Here is an 18,295-nt window from a genome sequence, read left to right as displayed (position 1 = left end):
TACAGGTGCGCCTGAGAGGGAAGTCTGGGATGCCCCGGGCCGAATTCCAACGGGGCTAACGGAGGAAACGGAGGTAAAAACGTTAGACCCCGACTGAAATCGCAGACCACGAACGTGGGGTGTCACGAGCTGTATTTAAGTCTACTCCCCTCCACGTTCTCCCAGGTCATCAACCCTCGCTTCTCTCTGCTCCTGGCCTTTCTTCCCTCTGCAGCTGGACCTGTAGCTTGACCTCTTCAACGGCCCTCTCATCAATATCAACCGCCTTGCTGCCCCTGCTGGACCCCCCGGGCCTGAGCGCACAGGCCGTCTGCATTCCCCGGTATCCAACCAGCTGGGCGCTGCTGGGGGAAAACCGCACGCTAACACAGTGTGCTAGGGCGTGGAGTCTACAGTTCGTACATCTCTTCTACCCAGGCATCCCAAACTTCTCTCTCAGGCGCACCATTAAGCCTCTGCCCCTGACAGCACATGGCCTCTGCTTAACCAGAGAGGAGGAACCATCAGAAGGAACCCCTCAACTCTCCGGACACCCAGCAGCATCACACTCAGCTACACTTGCAGCTCCTCCCCTCTGCGGCCAAGGCGGGGTGGTCCTCCTGCTGGGCTTGGATCTATCCCTCCCCTTCCCCACTCCCTTGACCCATCTCTCCCCAACCCCACTCCAGAACCTTCCAAATCCCCGGTTATACTCACTCTTCCCCCTCCCCGTGGACATGTGCTCATGGTCTTACCACCCTTAAGAGTGGTCTCCCTCCCCAAGCCCCAAATGCCCTCTTCCTTTCTTATCCACATCTAAGCTGCTCAACGAGCTGTCTCCCCCAGGCTTCAATTCTGCATCCCCCAGTACCATCCTCAGCCGCTGCAGACTGGCTTCTGCCCACCAGGTTGCCCGTGACTTTGTGTGGGAGGTGGGGAGCATCCAGGGTCAGCAGAGCCCTGTCCTGCGTGTCACAGCCCCCAGAGCGGCATGAACCATGTGTGGGAAGGAGGGCTGAGGCCTGGGGATGGTGCAGCGGGCCTCAGGGCATTTCTGGCCCTGGAACACGTGCGTGTGTGCGTGTGCGCATGTGCACGTGCATATGTGTGTACCTGTGTGCAGCGGCTGGGTACACACACGCACATGTGCATGCGTGTGCATGTGTGTGGTTAGGTGGCCGTGGGCAGCTTCATGGCTACTACCTTGTTCTTCCTGAGACCTGCTGTGATCAGGCAGGAACCAAACCCAATTGATTTACCTCCTACGTGACTGTGACCACATTTCCCGTATCAAAAATTGAGACACGACGTCTCATGATAGGTCGGACATTTGAGTTGGGACCGCTCTTAAGAAGACCTGGGAAAGCTGGCTGCACACACAGCAGGGGGGCAGAAATCACAGCCTAGCACCCTGGCCGGATTCTGAGACAGCAAATTCTGCTGGTGAGATGCCCGCATCTCAGCCACCCTCTCTTGCAGGGCCTCGCCCAAGGACTCCCTAAGCTGATTGTAAGCACAGGAGCAGGAAACAGAAGTGGCCCCGAGGCACGCCATGCCCGCCACTGGCAGGAGACAGCCTGGAGCAGTCTCTCCGATCCTCTCCCGGACAGCTGCCAGAACAGCTGGCAAAGCGGAGGGCAGGGTAGCCTCAGTTGCCTCCCCAGCTGGGAGCAGCTCAGATGCCCCCACCGGCTGACAGGTCCATCAACTCTCCTACGGTCACACACTGAAGCGGGTCCAGGCTTCCGCGGGTACCAGTGTATGTTGGAAGCATGTCCCATCTTTCCCTCTTATTTTCCACGTGCAGGGGAAAGGATATGGTTCCCGGAAGCCTAGGTTTGAACCCTGACTATGTACAACCTGACTCACTGGCGGGCTTACAAGACAGTTTCACAGAGTCTAGGGTTTCTGTTTCTTCCTGATGGGACCTCAGACAATGAGCTCTCTGTGTCCCTGCACTGTTATTTCATCACTGACACTGATCTTCCATGTCAAACAAACGTCACTCCTCGTCTCTCTTCCTTCCTCTGTTCTGAGACCCAGGAACCATCATTTCCTGAGGTCAACACGCTATGGAATGTTATCTCAAGGGGAATTCTGATCCAGAGAAATCATAGGTCATCGTTTCCTTGTAAGGGGAGGCTGTGTAAGGCGAGCGCAAACTAGGCTGGGGAGATGTGTGCCCTTATTTCCGAGGCTAGCTCTCTTTTCGGGAACAAAGCACTCCCTGCTATTAAAACTTATCCTAAGAAATGGGTGGACATCCAAGCTGGGGTTCTGTCTGCAACAAGGGAAAACTAATACACGCTTTTGTTGTTGAAACTCATGTCTTGATTTGATTAGAAACTCCGGGGTCATTCGAGGTCAAAGTGTGCTCCACCTTCTCTGTCCTTCTCACCCAAGTGGAGCCGGGAGGATGGAAGGCAAAGTTCTTGGGGAGGAAAGCGTCTCAAGTGACAAGACTTTCCATGGACTTGGAGACGCCAGGAAGCCCAGGAACAGGAACGAGATGCATGTTCCTCTCGGATTTGGGGAAGGGGTGCTCAATCCACACCCACAACACGGGTAAAAGGTACCCAACCCAAAGTAACTGCCACGGGGATGAGCAAACTGGGGGAGGCCATGGGTCTGGGGCTCAATACGGACATCATTCTGCTAAAAACTTTTATAAAATAACTGAGGTTGGGGGCTTCCCTGGTGGCGCAGTGGTTGAGAGTCCGCCTGCCGATGCAGGGGACGCGGGTTCGTGCCCCGGTCCGGGAGGATCCCACATGCCGCGGAGTGGCTGGGCCCGTGAGCCATGGCCTCTGAGCCTGCGCGTCCGGAGCCTGTGCTCCGCAACGGGAGAGGCCGCAGCGGTGAGAGGCCCGCGTACCATTAAAAAAATAAAAAAATAAACAAAAAATAACCGAGGTTGTCAATCCAAACTGTGGACTGTGCATACCGGAGAAAGGTACTCGTAACCTGGGGTACGTTTTCAAATGCATCAACAACCAAGAATTAGGAGTGCTTTGATGGGGCAGCGGGGGAGGAATGTCAAGGCAGGCCCTTCCATAAGTAAACTGAGTACAGATGGGCATTTTGCTAAGACTGATGGAATGATCTTTGCCCTTTTCTCCATGTTGCCAAACTTCCTCCCATAACTTAAACAAACAAAAAAAGAGCCATGGGGCTGGGCCCACCTTGTCCTTCATGTATGTGGTACATCTACCACCACCGGCTCCCACGGGCCAGTATCCTTCTGTGAGGCGGTCTGTTCTCAGGACAGCCCCACAGAGCCTAGTTAGAGATGCTGTCATGTGGCCAGTGAGTGATACAGCTCTTAGGAACTTAAGGTCCAGTTTTATATCCTGCATCCAGAACAGGGCCACCCAGGTTTCTTATATTTCTCCTTATTTTCCATGGTAGAAAAAGAGGCTTTATCTTGATTGTTTTTCTAAACTTGAACTCTAGGTCTGTCTTTTATTTTATTTTATTATTATTTTTTTTTTGCGGTACACGGGCCTCTCACTGCTGTGGCCTCTCCCACTGCAGAGCACAGGCTCTGGACGCGCAGGCTCAGAGGCCATGGCTCATGGGCCCAGCTGCTCCGCGGCATGTGGGATCCTCCCGGACCGGGGCACGAACCCGTGTCCCCTGCATCGGCAGGCGGACTCTCAACCACTGCTCCACCAGGGAAGCCCTAGGTCTGTCTTTTAAAAAAGAATCCATTAAAACTGGCAGTCAGTATTTAATTTAAAAAGCCAACAGAGTTAATAACTTGTTACTTAACTTTTGATCATCCAGGCTGGGGTTGGCAGGTTTGCTAATAGTTACCTGTCCCTGGGCCAAATGCTGGCACAGAATGAGGCATGGCTTTCTTTCAATGACAGAAGACATTTAAACCCCTGTTGGTCCCAATGAGGTGATAAATGGTCTTGGCTTCTTTAAATCTAAGGAACATAAAGTAAACTCACCTTGAAAATTTGCTGGGACCTTCTCCATCTTCATCATCAAAGTCCATTCTGAAAAGTCAAGATCACGAGTGAGCATTCATTATACGCAGGACATCTAACTGGACACATGAGCTGGTGGCACACAGGGGGGTTTATTCGGTCAGATTGCTCCCCAACAATCCCAACCCTTGGCAGTGCAAAAAACAGGATCTCCGCACAGTCATTGTACAGGTTCAAGACAAGAAAGGGCAGAACGAAAGGTCTACAGTACCAGTGCCGTTAATTATATGATTGGGGACTTCTGCAAAAGTGCTGGAATATCAACTTGAACCCTTCTAGAACCCTACACACGCTGCCAGTGGGTTGCTCAGGCTGTGCTGGAAAAGTCAACACCCCTTATCTCCCACCACCTTTGGGGATACCTGCTCCCCTCCACATCATTTATTCCACAGGGAGCCTTCCTTCTTTAACTTATTTTGTGGTACATTAACAGACTGAGAAAGCTCAAGAGGGTTTCAAAAACAGGACGTTTTAAGGGCAATGAAGGGATTATGAGGAAAACATATACTACTGGTTGTGCCATGTGAGGACTTGGCTGGTCTGGATGAGTCGACGTGGAAAGGGCATTTAAGGCCATCATCCTATAAACTCCAGGTCCAAGTAAATGGGTGTGTGGGAGAAACAGTCGTTTGGGGCCCAAGCGACTCAAAGTGCCTGTCTGCACATTGAAACGCACCCAATAAATACTCAAGATTCCCACTTTACTGGGCCTCTCCAAATACACATAAAACAAAAAGTTTTGATAGATATTTCTTTGATATCCCAAACTCTCCTTCTCAGAAAACAAACAACAAAAAACAGTCCTCTCTAATGTCAATTAATTTTACTCCTGAAGATGTTAGAGCAGAGCAGGTGCTTATTCAAGGTGCACCCAGAGCCTTCGGGAACAAAACAGAAATAGTACAGGTGTGTTCGCTCTCCTGGACACTTGGGGGAAGTGGGATTCCTTGGGGGAAGAACGTCTCAGAGCCACTGCATCCCCCATCTTGTTCTCAGTGGAACTGAGGGACTAAGTGGGACACAGGTTCCGCGGACCCCAAGCAGAAGGGAGGCCAGCCTGCCTGGCGGCCAACAGCTTGCCACCAGAATGGCGGACGTGCTCTAGGACCACAGCTACATATTCCAGGGCTGCTGGCTTCACAGGGAACGTGATTCCCCCCTCAGCTCTCAGGGTGGGGGCCCCAGTGGGTAATGGGTGATGGGGGGAAGGCACAGGGCACCCAGGCCACCAGGAAATGGCCAGTTGCATAGGAAGAGCCACCACTGGACACGCACATGGGAGAGGTCCCTAATGAGATAAATCGTACTCTCTAGGCTTTGGGGTTACTTGGGGGACTTAGGGACTGTGATGACATAGGGCAAAGGAACATTGTCTTCTTTAAAATGGTATCACGTGTTTATTTTTGTACTGTTCTATGTGCAGTGTGGCCAGAGTTCTAATCTGAGTTGAACTGATGGGATCCCCTGCCAATTTGGAATCCCTGATTTCCAGGCACCAGGGCTTGCACTGGCTGCTTGGAATAAAAGAACAAAAGGAGTTACATAACTGGGAGAGATGACAGCAATGTTAACAAAAATACTTCTGCACAAAGAGGAAGGAAGGCGGGGAAGAAAAGTGATAAGAAAGGGAAAGTAGAGTTAAAACACCACTGGGAGAGACAGACATGCACCCCCTACAATGCAGACTGGGCAGCCGGGCACCAGACAGCAGTTGCAGAGTTGCCTATGTTGTGGGAAAATGGTGGCTGAATGCACGACTTTCTAAATGAAGTAGAGTCATCAATATACTGCTTAGCTACTAAGCCACCACCTCACCTTTCCTGAAAAATTACGTCTGGGAGATAGCACCAAAAATCCTGCTCCCAGAGCCTCTGGGCCTTTGCAGAGCTACAGAACCACACTGCCACCCAGTGTTCATCACGGGTAAGAGCGACTTTGCTGCAGACATGAAGGTTACTTAACACCCCGGGGCTGGCAAAAACAGACTATAGTGTTAGGAAAACGAACTCGCACTTTCAAAATTCTAATGGATTTATGCAAGCATTTAGCAAAACCTCAAGTGGGTGTGAGATGTACAGTTATTTTAAAAATGCCTTTCAGGTCAAGTTGATATGAGTGTGATAATCTGGCTCCTGCAAGATACAATTTATCAGTCAGCCTTCCCTCCTCAGGCTGCACGATCTTTGGGGTATTTAGGGAGACCAACTGTCCTGGTTTTCCCAGAATGTGGGGATCTGTGGAGGTACTGGGCTTCAGTGCTAAAACTGGGAAAGTCCTGGGCCAACCAGGATGGTTGGTCACCAGAGTTTTCATTAAGGACAGCTTGGCTCTTTACCTGATCCTCATGCAGCAGACGGATGGGTAAGCAAGCCATACGGTAAACGGTCCCAGTCTGGATCAGGTCAGCCCAGTCGAGCAGAGAGTGTAAGAGAGGGACGGCCAGGCTCTGGAGCCAGAGTTTTCTGAAGTCTGCTGAAAACTTAGGAAGCAGGATTTGGCTATGAAAACTTAGGGACCACAAAACTGTGCCTTCCCACCTGTGTCAGCGTGTGATCACACGTGTGCTGCAATCACATCTAGGAATTTTGAAATGCATAATGTGGGCGTGAACTCAGGAGAGAAATCAGGACACAAATGACTGTTCAGATCCTCAGGGTAACTCACTTGACCCCAAAGCGGTCTCACTGCTCATCAGCCACACAGAAAAAAACTCAACTTCTGAGGACAGAAGGATCTTTCGGAGGAGTACTTGCCAAGACGCTGCCTTTGGGTCTTCTGTCACCAATTCAAATGCTCCACTTTAAATATGACTACAATAACTATGTTTACTTCTTCTGCTATAAAAACTCTGAGTAAATCATCCTGTATGTCTTTTATGTGTCTCTATTATACTTAAGCATCTATCTGGATAATAAGGGAGAGAAATCAAAATATGACTTTTAAGTCCTATTGTATTCACTTTAAAGAATTCGGTACAATAAGTGGATGATATAAGAGTCCTCAAAAGGTGGGCTGAGAATGCATTTTACCTCACTTTCCTGTTGCTGAGCATGAATTCTAACCTCGATAAAAAGCCGTGAAAAGCATTTCTGAGCTTGCAGCTAGTTAAGAGTGAGTGATACGGATCTGCCTAACAGTGATTGCATAATAATAATAATGTATCATCAAATATGAGTCAGCAAATAATTCACTTATGCTCTTATGAGAGAAGATGAGACGCCGTGCCAATAAGGCTGGTTCTAGAGTGCAGCAAAGGAGCGACCCCAGGCCAGCATGAAGCTGCTGCTGAAAAAAAGAGAAGTGACACGGGTGCCAGCCAACACCCTTCCTTCAGGGCCTGGGCCAGCTGACTGGGGCTACAGCAACACTACTGCAGAAATTCGAACCAAGCAAAACATCTGCTTATGTAATATGTCTTTTACTCAACCACATTCCAGCAGCCGTGGGGTTAGACTGCAGGGAGACGCTGGCCTACTGGCTGCACACAATTTGGAAATCGTTTCCCTCCAATGACGATATTTTAGAAGCCTAACATTTGACTCCAAGGCAGCGGGAAGGGGCTGGTACACCCAGTTCCCTCCAGCCTCACCCTCCCTCCCCAACAAGGGCTGACTCTGGGGGTGGGCACAGCCTGTCTAATGACAGCCACTTCCCCTGTCACTTGAAAAGCACCAAGTGTGCCCTGTGGATGCCCCCCCATGCCGTCCCACTCCCTCACTGGGATCAGGGAGTTCTCTACAAAAATGCAATCCAGGTGACTTGCTTCTGGTCACTTCTGCCACACATGTGGAATCACTTTTCAAACAATCTGAAACTTCTGAACCTTCACCTTTGTCCCAACTGCTAGCAGAGCACGCTGCTTGCTAAGATGCTTACTAGGGGAGCCGTCAGGGGACAGGGAAAGAGCATTTATCAGAGGATCCATGGCACTGGGCCAGGCATGTGGCCGGGGCATCTAAACCCCACGAGGGGTCACTTCTACTTGGCTCTGAAACACCAGGGCTGGGTGGTCATCCTGGGAATCTGGGACATGTCCCTCCACCGGAATCACCAGGTCGGAGTGGGAAGACCTAGGCAGGGAATAGGGGGCGGGAGGCAGGTCCTTACCTCTCCCAACCCCCCACTCCTTTGCTCTCTCCTTCTCCCCCTCCCTGTGTCTCCAGCTGTGCCCCCACAGTCTTGGAGAGAAGGAGGAAGAGCACCGTGGCAGTGATGGGGGAGCGTGCGTAAACGCGCCATGGTGCAGGGGTGGGCGCCGCAGTGGGGTGACCTGCTTTTCTTCTTCTTTTTTTTTTTTTGTGGTACGCGGGCCTCTCACTGCCGTGGCCTCTCCCGTCGTGGAGCACAGGCTCCGGATGCGCAGGCTCAGCGGCCATGGCCCACGGGCCCAGCCGCTCCGTGGCATGTGGGATCTTCCCAGACTGGGGCACGAACCTGTGTCCCCTGCATCGGCAGGCGGACTCTCAACCACTGCGCCACCAGGGAAGGCCAGGATGACCTGCGTTTTGATGAATGTGACTTCCGTCAGGACTAAGCGCGCAGGCTGTGGTCAGCGGAGCGTTATCGCTGCTGTGGCTGTTCTACAACCGCGGTGGCCTCCATCACAGAATTTCAGCAAAACACGTAAAAATACCAGATGTGAGAGTTACTATGGAAACTGCCCTGTAAAAATGGAGGTTTCCTTGCTGAGACGCAGAGGATACATCCCTCAGTCACAGGGGCTTAGCAGAAGGAAGCGCGATTTGCCTGCTTTTCCTTCTGACGGAGAAAAGGAGGCAGGCGCACGGGCTCCAAAAATGAGGAGAATAAAGCGCGAGCCCCCCGGAGGAGGTCGGCTCCTTGATCTGCCTTTCGGAGGCGCGGGCCCTCATCCTGCTGGTTGGGTAGCGTGCCAGCAGTTGCTGTTCGTCCCCTTGAATCTCTGGTTTCTTTGCTTGGTGTGGTGCTTCCTTGCTTCTAAGTGGAAGTGACATCTGGGCTCTGTCTCAGTCCACCCCAGGTCCCCCTCCACCTCCAGTGTCATGCCGTGTATGTGTGACCTGGTAGGGAAAGGGCAGCCTGGAGGACCTCTTCAGAAAGGAGACCGAGTCCACTGCCCGGTCATCAGCTCAGGCAGCAAGCAGAAGTCAGGGTCTGGACGCCAGGAACTCGGAGGTCAAGGAGGGTAGTAGCCTCAGCTCGCCACAGCCCAGCCCTGAGCAAAGCGTAGGCCCGGCACACACCCTGCCGGAGGAGTGGCAGAGGCTCAGCGACCACGGAGAGGGCTCCTTGTCCTGCAAATACTGGGCCCCAGCATCTCTGCCTGTCCATGGCCCTGGCCCAGCCCACCTTCCTGCATCAGAGTCCTGTGCTACAGAGGTAGAGAACAAACGTATGGACACCAAGGCGGGGAAAGTGGCGGAGGCTGGGGGTGGTGGGATGAATTCGGAGATTGGGATTGACATGTATACACTAATATGTATAAAATGGATAATTAATAAGAACCGGCTGTAAAAAAAATAAATAAAATTAAATTAAAAAAAATTTTTAATGTTAAATATACAGAAAAAAACACAAAAAAACCAAAAAGAGTCCTGTGCTTCCTCTTCTTAAAAAGGATTGGGCCAGCAATGAGGCTCTGTCCCCAGGGAATGGAAGTTAGCAAGCACAGACATTTAAAATAATTTTTAAAAGGCCTGGCATCTTAAAAAAAAATTCAGTAAGTTTATATGTTGACATCAAGTGCATTCTTTCAACAACCCACACTCCACTGAGCTTAGCACCTAGTTAGCAAGAATAGCTGGTTAAAAGAGGAAGTCTGGGTTTGTAGTAAGCCCTAGGGCAGGCTGCTTCCTACTACAAAGCTGATCTCAGGAGTTCTGCCCCAGGCAGCACACCGCTCAGGAGAGCTCTGCTGGTCCCGCTGGAAGGAACGCTGACTGCATCAGCACCCTGGAGGGGAGCGAGCTGAATGGAGGGGAGAAAGCTGGGGAACCAGACTCCATTACCCTCTCACTAACCACCAAAACCTTAGCCCTTCTTTTAATGACTACTACACACACAGCAGTCTTTTCAGCATCTCAAATTATAACGCTGAAGGGGCTTTTTCAGCCTACTCCCTTCCATTCCAGATCCTCACAACATACCTGCTCCCCGTCCCCCAGCCCCCTTTAAGAATCACACTGGTTTAAAAGCGACTCTTAGGTTTAAAATGATGGACCATTTTACAAATGAGCCTGGATCCTTGTCTTCCTGGGGAGACCTGGGTTATTGGAAATTGCATTAATAGGACAAATTGATTCTACTTCATGAAAGTATTTGTCTATCAAATATTTGTCTATCAAATATTTCATTGAAAATAAAATTGATTCAGTGAAGGAAAGGGGTTGGTTGATATACAGAGTCTGAAAATGTCGGTTATGTTTTTCCTGCAGGGATCTGTGTTGGTTGATCAGTTTCGTAGATCTCTGCACAGCTACAGACACCATACATCATGAGTAGATGTCGTTTTGGGTTCCATCAGTTTAAGAATGATGGTCTTTCTGGTCCCACCAGAACTTAACACGGTTACCGACTTTGCTGGCAGAGCAGGTTACAATGTAAGCTGCCCAGCCTTTAGGTGCTGGGCTAGAGCCAGTTTTTTGGAAAGGAATTCCTGCACACCACCTAGCAAAGACGGGTAGACGGAGCAAAGAACAGAAAGCACCAGAGGGATCTTTGCTGCCCACAGGGGCTGAAGCTCGACCTACAGGGCTGCCCTCCGGCTGGTGGGCTCAGGCAGAGGGATGGGTAAGCCCCCTCCCTCAGAGAGATGGCCTGAGCAAAGCCCAGCAGGAGCACAGAGCCATTCTCACCACAAGGACAAGCAAACAGAAGTCCCCAGCTGGGTGCTGAGGCCCAAAAACACTTAGAGGCAAATCACATGCATAGTTAGGAATCTTGCAAAATCTAAACAGGATGCAAACTGCTGAGCTTTTATTCTCCAGGAGGGGGAGAGACAATATTTTCCTAACAGGTCAAGAGTGTTGCTCAACATGTATTAAGCCCAATTCCTGGAACCACCGAGGTTGCTTACCCAGAACGCCGCTTTCCTCCGCGGGCGGGCATGGCCCCGGCCATCCTCACCTGTCCAGTGGCCGCCATGGGGGCAACGGGCAATGTCACTGATCCAGGGATGTCCGAAGCCATTTCTGCAATTCAGCAAAGATGAGAGGTTTTGTTAATGCCAGGAAAGTCCAGGAATAAGCAAGAAGATTGTCCGGCAGACCAAAAGCACCACCTGGGAGGAGAATCCAGGGACCTGGGTCCTGGGCCCATCATTCGTCACATGACGCAGCTGAGCCCTTCCCCTGTCTGGAAAAGGATATCCCTGGGCAGTATGCCCATACTTAGTTTAGGTGGTAAAAAAAGAGTTCGCGCAGCTAACTTAGCTTTCATAAAGAGCTCCTGTCTCCTGTCACCTGGAGGCGGGTAAGACGTTCAGGAATCCAGGCATGTGGCCAAAGCTTAAGGGGAAGGACCCCACTGCTGGTCCCAACTACTGGTAGCCCACATGGGGCCAACCCAGAGAAACAAAAGAGCCGATCCCCTGCAGCACCACCACTGATGCTCGGTCCTCACCCTGGGCATGTGTTCAAGCGGAAAGTCTGTTCCCCTCTCTAAATTTGGACTCAGAATCCCTGAATATAGAGCCCTGCCTGGCCCTCCATTCATGATGAGGACAGTGAGGTCCAGGGGCCTTAAAAGCAACCCTTCAGGCTGCACGGTAAGCCAGTGACAACGGCTCTCCACAGCCAGGACTTTCTAGGAAGAAATGTTAATTTAAAGAATAAGTAGGGGGCCTCCCTGGTGGCGCAGTGGTTGAGAGTCCGCCTGCCGATGCAGGGGATACGGGTTCGTGCCCCGGTCTGGGAGGATCCCATATGCCGCGGAGCGGCTGGGCCCGTGAGCCGTGGCTGCTGGGCCTGCGCGTCCGGAGCCTGTGCTCCGCAACGGGAGAGGCCACAGCAGTGAGAGGCCCGCGTACCACAAAAAAAAAAAAAAAAAAAAAAGAATAAGTAGGTCTTTGTTTTTCTCTTTCTGACTTACTTCACTCTGTATGACAGACTCTAGGTATGGTACCAATGAACCTAATTGCAGGGCAGGAATAGAGACACAAGACATAGGGATCAGACATGTGGACACGGTGCGGGGAAGGGGAGGGTGGGATGAATTGGGAGATTAGGTTTGACAGGAATACACCACCATGTGTAAAATAGGTAGCTAGTGGGAACCTGCTGTACAGCACAGGGAGCTCAGCTTGGTGCTCTGTGATGGCCTAGATGGGTGGGATGGCAGGGGTTGGGAGGGAGGTCCAAGAGGGAGGGGATATATGTACACGTATAGCTGATTCACTTCATTGTACAGCAGAAACCAACACAACATTGTAAAGCAACTATACTCCAATTAAAAAAAGAAAAGGGCTTCCCTGGTGGCGCAGTGGTTGAGAGTCCGTCTGCCAATGCAGGGCACGCGGGTTCGTGCCCCGGTCTGGGAAGATCCCACATGCCACGGAGCGGCTGGGCCCGTGAGCCATGGCCGCTGAGCCTGCGCGTCCGGAGCCTGTGCTCCGCAACGGGAGAGGCCACAATGGTGAGAGGCCCGAGTAGCACCAAAAAAAAAAAAAAAGTTCTGTAGAAGAATTTTACAGTACTAATAAACAAAATCTTAATTTAGCTACTCCACTATGTTCACAAAAATTTGAGGGCTATTAGTTTTTTTGGTTTTTTTTTTTTTTTAACTAATGTACACATTGGAAAGCACTTAAGGAGAAAAAAAAATCCCTTTCTTAAAGCAATCCCCTCCTCTCTAAACAATTCCTGTACTGGATTTGTGACAGCTAGGCAGTATGAACAGCAATGACCTCATAACCTTCTATCTGCCTGCTTCTGATAAGAAATCTGTATTTTTTTCTGCAATGGAAGCTAAAGCACGTTAAGTCCATTAAGTCCCAAAATTAAAAGGCTGAATCACTGCCAGTGCAAACATGGGTGAAAACAAAAGTCACCACTTCCCAAAGTAAGTCCCACAGAACATCAGGCCCTTAAGATTCTCCAGGAAAAAGGGTTGCATGGTCAAACAGGTTAGGGAAAAGCCACACACTTGTCCCCCTTCTTGAAGATTTCAATGCCCACCAAAAAACACACTGAGAAGTCCTGATATAAGGACGTTTGTTTACCTGTGACTAAGCCAGCGTATCATAAAGGTCTCTAATGGTGGAAACTCTTAAAATCTGTTCTCTGAACAACTCATGTTCCACGTGACACTAGTTTAAGTATTTTAAAATCAACTACCTCATTCCTGCCTTTGAGTTAAGGAGAAACATCAGGCTGGAGGAGATCTTCGCCATTGTCTGCAGACCTGGAAAGGCCCACCTTTTCCCTGTGTGGTTACCCTCCAGCTCGGAGGTGGGGAGTGGGGAGGAAGGAGTGGAAAACGGAAGGCAATGTGCAGCTAGGAAACAAGCTGATATTTGTCCCATTTTATTTGGGGAAAACAAAGGTGCAGACGGTGAAGTTCCACAAAAGCCCTGGCTATGGGGCAAGGGTTGAGGAATATGGAAAGTCCAATCCTTTCCTCAGACAGATGAGGGAAGCAAGGAAAAAGAAATTAAGTGACTTCCACAGGTGCCCACGGTGGACCAGGGGCCGGGCCAGGGGCAGGCCCAGTCTTGCTGTCACATCAGCATCTTATTCTGCTGGACTGTTTCCCATGATTAAGTTTCACTGGCCTAGAAAAAGAGCCAGCTCTGCGAGGACAGGCCCACACCAGCCTGACTCCATCAGACCCCACTAGGTATATTCTTGTGCCCTCCAGGCTTGGTGCGAGATACCAAGTGCAAGTGGACAGGCAGACACAAGTAGTTTCTACCACAGAGAAAGTGTATGCTTCATGAAGGCCATGTGGCGGATATGCTGAGTTGGCTACAATCTTTACATGTGATATGCATGTGTCATAGAGCCCGTGCACCATGGGATAAGGGGAGGGGAGCAAGGGAGCCTTATACATCGACATAATTTGAAAATGAGAGGCACATACGCGTCTCCAGCAAAGGGGGCTGCACACACAATACAGAAGGATGGCGGCTCACCATCTACAATGTCCAAAACTACTCCCTCCCCGCTCCCGCATTCAAAAAGCATTTCTAAGAAGACCTGACTCATTCTAGGTTTACGTTTTCTCCTGTAAACTGCATCTGTATATCATGTACCCGTTTCTCTACTGAGACTCAGAGGTTTTTTCTCATCTATTTGTATGATCTCTTTTTATGACAAAGATATTAGAGCTTTGCCACATTTTCTGAAAATCCTTTACAATATTTTTCCAATCTGTCGCTTGCTTTTTTAGGTTGAGAGAGTTTTTAATACTAGAGAAAGCTTTACGAGGTAGAGTTTTAAGATGTATTGGTCAGCTTGGGTTGCCATAACAAAATACCACAGACGGGGGACCTAAACAAAAGAAATGTATTTTCTCACAGTTCAGGGACTGGGAAGTCCAAGATCAAGGTGCCAGCCAATCTGGGTGCCAGGGACAATCCTCTGCCTGGTTTACAGACCACCTGCCCTCTGTGTCGTCACGTTTTCTCTTCTTCTAAGGCCACCAATCCTAGGGCCCTACTCTTATGGCCTCACTTAAACTTAATTACCCCCCATAAGCTCTAGCTTCAAATACAGTCAATGAGGGGTGGGGGAGGGGTACGGTTAGGGCTTCAACATATGAATTTTGAGAAGATGATACAATTCAGTCCACAGCATAAGAAAAGATCAATTGTCCTAACCTCATTTATTCGAGTCCTTCCTTTTCCCCATAAGTTTTTCTGATGCTCCCTCTGTCTTACATTTTATTTGTACATAGAAAATGTGTCTGTTTCTAGAATATCTATTTTCTTTTTTTGTCAATTACCCAGTTATTTATACTTGCTCTAGTATTGCACCATTATAACACACTTAGTGATGCAAGTTTCTCTCACTGCTCTTACCTTTCAGAATTATCTTTGTTCTTCTGGCTTATTCTTCCATTTAAATTTTAGAATAATTTGATTAAGATATAAAGTTTAACCTCCTTTGGAAATTAATTGGATTATCTTGACCCTACAAATTAATTTTGGAGAAAAGTGATATTTTTGCAATATTTAGAATTTTCAACAAAGAATTGACATAAGCCTATAATTTACTCAAGACTTCCTTTTTAGCTCAATAAAGTCTTGCATTTTCATCATATAGATCCCCCCACTTTCTCATTCTGTTTATTTCTAGGTACTTTGTGATGCTATTATGATGTGATGTTGTGTTGTGTATTATGATCATTGCTACTAGTGTGAATGAGATCTCCTTTCCCAGATTACTTTCTGATTGGTTACTAGCTATGAAGACAATTGTGCTACAATAACTCTGTCATGCTTGATGTCAACTGATTTGACCAGCAGCTAAGATAGGTGTTGCCCTCCCCTCCCTTGCTGTTCTATGTATGTATTATGCTTTCAAAATTTGCATGCCTGGCTAAAGAGTTTCTAAGGCCATTGCCACATGTCCTGCCATTTCACCAAATTTTTTAAATTGTTGTAATAATTCATCATTAATTCTTCTGAATTTTCTAATTTTACAAATCCTATGGGGTACAAATAATGATACTATTTTCTCACTTTAAATAGTTAAAGGTTTAATTTCTTCTCATGTCTTATTTCACTGGCCAGAACTTCCAGAATATTCAATAATAATGACCAATAACTGGGTAACAGAAAGGCCACAGAGCTTTGCAGTGAAACATACCTGGTTTCAAATCACAACTCAAATAGTTCCTAGCAATAATCTACTTTAAAGGATCATTTTAAAAATTAAGGATAATGTATATGAAGAGCCTAACATAGTGCCTGGGAGGGAAAAAAACTCTCAAGCAGCAGTGATTAAAATTATCATGATTATGGTGATGGTAAGCAAACTAGCTTGGTCCTTGAATTTAATTGTAATGACCTGCTGGTTTAAGACAAATATGCTTTATGACATCAAGGAAATCTGCTCCTATCCCATTTTCTTAGTTTTTTCAAGGAACAGATGTCTCATTTTAGCAAATGCCATTGTGGTAACTAAAATAGTGTTTTAGATACGAAACAAACCAAGTGAAAGACGCAACTGATGAGACTAAAATTCACTTTAAAGGTTATACTTTTCTCTAATGTCTTTTAGGAGCCACTCTTAATACATTCAAATAAAAATATGAAAAACATGTCTCTCTCATCTGTAATCTATGTTGATATCTACCAATGTAATCAGCTGTCAGCCTTCTTTGGAAAAATGACTACTGCTCCCCAGATCTGGCAACTTTTTCATATGACTCGAATGTAAGTTACCAAAGCTCCTAGGACACCCACCCAGGAAAGGTGGCCAGAGGAAGGTCACTCACCAGGTCAGAGGTGAGGGTCTCCAAGGCAGAGCCTGGTATTTATTTATTTAATTTTTGGCTGCATTAGGTCTTCATTGCTTTCTCTAGTTGCGGCAAGTGGGGGCTACTCTTCATTGCGGTGCGAGGGCTTCTCATTTGCGTTGGCTTCTCTTGTTGCAGAGCACAGGCTCTAGGCACACGGGCTTCAATAGTTGTGGCCCACGGGCTCAGCAGTTGTGGCTCGTGGGCTCTAGAGTGCAGGCTTAGTTGCTCTGCAGCATGTGGGATCTTCCGGACTAGGGCTCAAACCCGTGTCCCCTGCATTGGGAGGTGGATTCTTAACCACTGTGCCACCAGGGAAGTCCCAGAGCCTGGTATTATACATTTAGATGGAAAGTAGCCCCATAAGCCCATTGTTGATTTGCTCCAGGGCTATTGAATTTCACTCAAAAAGGAAGAAAAGTGGAACCTTGACCGTAGCACTGAGCAGAGAGGAAATCGAGTCAGATACCTACTGGGTGACAATGTGGCCATGGTCATACCTTGCCCCTGGGGTGTACATGAACACAGCCTTTGTGAAGGATGAGTTGGCAGTATGTGTCAAGAGACATTAAGTTACCCATGCCTCACAAGAGGATGCCACAGCTGTGTGTGTGTGTGTGTGTGTGTGTATGCACTTAATATATGCACAGAAAAAGACCGGAAGGCAGATATAAGTACACCAATGTGTTAAATTTGGCTATTCTTGTTGTGGGAATTATAGGTGGGTTTTATTTTCTCCTAAAAGCTCTTTTTGTTTTTGAATATACAAGGTTTTCTTCTTCAACAACGTGTTAATTTAACATTAATCTAATGATGTGTTAATTTCATGACCACAAATAGAGAAATAAGTATTTTTAAAGGGTTGCATTGTAAGCCACAGTCGAAAGCATATATAGCTGGAGAGCTAGAAGCAGTGAACGAATGAGACAGAGATAAAGGAAGGGGATACCTTTTTAATAACAAGAGGGTCCAACAATGGAATGGATTGGCTTAATAATAATGATAAACATCCTATACAAAAATATGTAAAATATTTTTGTATAAAGGTAATAAGATTTATGTTGAGTGCTCACTATGTCCCAAGCTCTTCACGTGTGCTTTACATCCAGCCTACAAGAGAGGTATACAGTCAACTCATTTTACAGATGAGGGAACTTGGGCAGGGAGAGGTCAGGGCCATGCCTCGGCCACGTGACTGCGAAGCAGCAGAGCGGGCTCTCGCCATTCAGCCACCCCCTGCAGGGCCCTCGCCCCTCAAGGTGCTCAGGCAGAGGCTGCGCGGCCAGCAGACCCCTTCCCCGGGCGGGGTGGGGGCAACCAGAGATGCCGTAACAGCAAGACTCTAAATCACAGGCCCAGGTGGAAGCTGCGTGACATGCAGGAAATGTCCATGCTTTGGGGTCACGGGCAAGCGATTCATCATCCCTAAGCTCCAGTTTCCTCATCTATAAAAAAAGGAATATTCCCCACAGCACGCACAGATACTGTGGGGATTAAGGAAGATCCCTCATTTAAGAGGCCTGGCAGTCTACAAACCTCAGAATGCCAAAGACTGTGGGCAACCACCAAAAGCAATGAGATTGGCATGGAAAAGAGTCTTCCTCAGAGCTTTCAGAAAGAACCAAGCCTGCTGACACTTTGATTTCAAACTTCTAGCCTCCAGACTGTGAGACAAGAAGTTTCTGTTGTTTAAAAAAAAATAAAGAAGACTGGTAAATAAACAATAAAAATAATAGATGCTGGCAGAAGTTATTTCCCCTTTCCCCTTTGACTTTCTCCCAAGAAAAGAATGTTTTTTAAAGCAGACATTGTGTGTGTGTGTGGGTGTGTCTGTATTTTTACATAACCCTTGAACAAAACTTAGCTTCTCTGTGCCTCAGTCT

At 48.2% G+C, this 18,295-nt stretch overlaps 1 protein-coding gene across 3 annotated transcripts in view; it reads right to left on the bottom strand.

Annotated features, from left to right (window-relative positions):
• The window catches only part of ARNT2 (aryl hydrocarbon receptor nuclear translocator 2), a gene marked incomplete at both ends in the record, with an annotated part of 188,741 nt that overhangs the window by 130,607 nt on the left and 39,839 nt on the right, over window positions 1-18,295 (bottom strand). For all 3 annotated transcript variants that reach the window (XM_079699491.1, XM_079699492.1, XM_079699493.1), the window contains 2 exons: window positions 3,936-3,983; window positions 11,029-11,143. In XM_079699491.1, the coding sequence (XP_079555617.1) occupies window positions 3,936-3,983; window positions 11,029-11,143 (163 nt within the window). The remainder of the gene's footprint in view (window positions 1-3,935; window positions 3,984-11,028; window positions 11,144-18,295) is intronic.

This window comes from Hyperoodon ampullatus, assembly GCF_949752795.1.
Source record: "Hyperoodon ampullatus genome assembly, chromosome: 3".
Taxonomy (NCBI): domain Eukaryota; kingdom Metazoa; phylum Chordata; class Mammalia; order Artiodactyla; family Ziphiidae; genus Hyperoodon; species Hyperoodon ampullatus.
The sequence above is the reverse complement of the archived record's forward strand: the minus strand, read 5'-3'. Positions and strand labels throughout refer to the sequence as shown.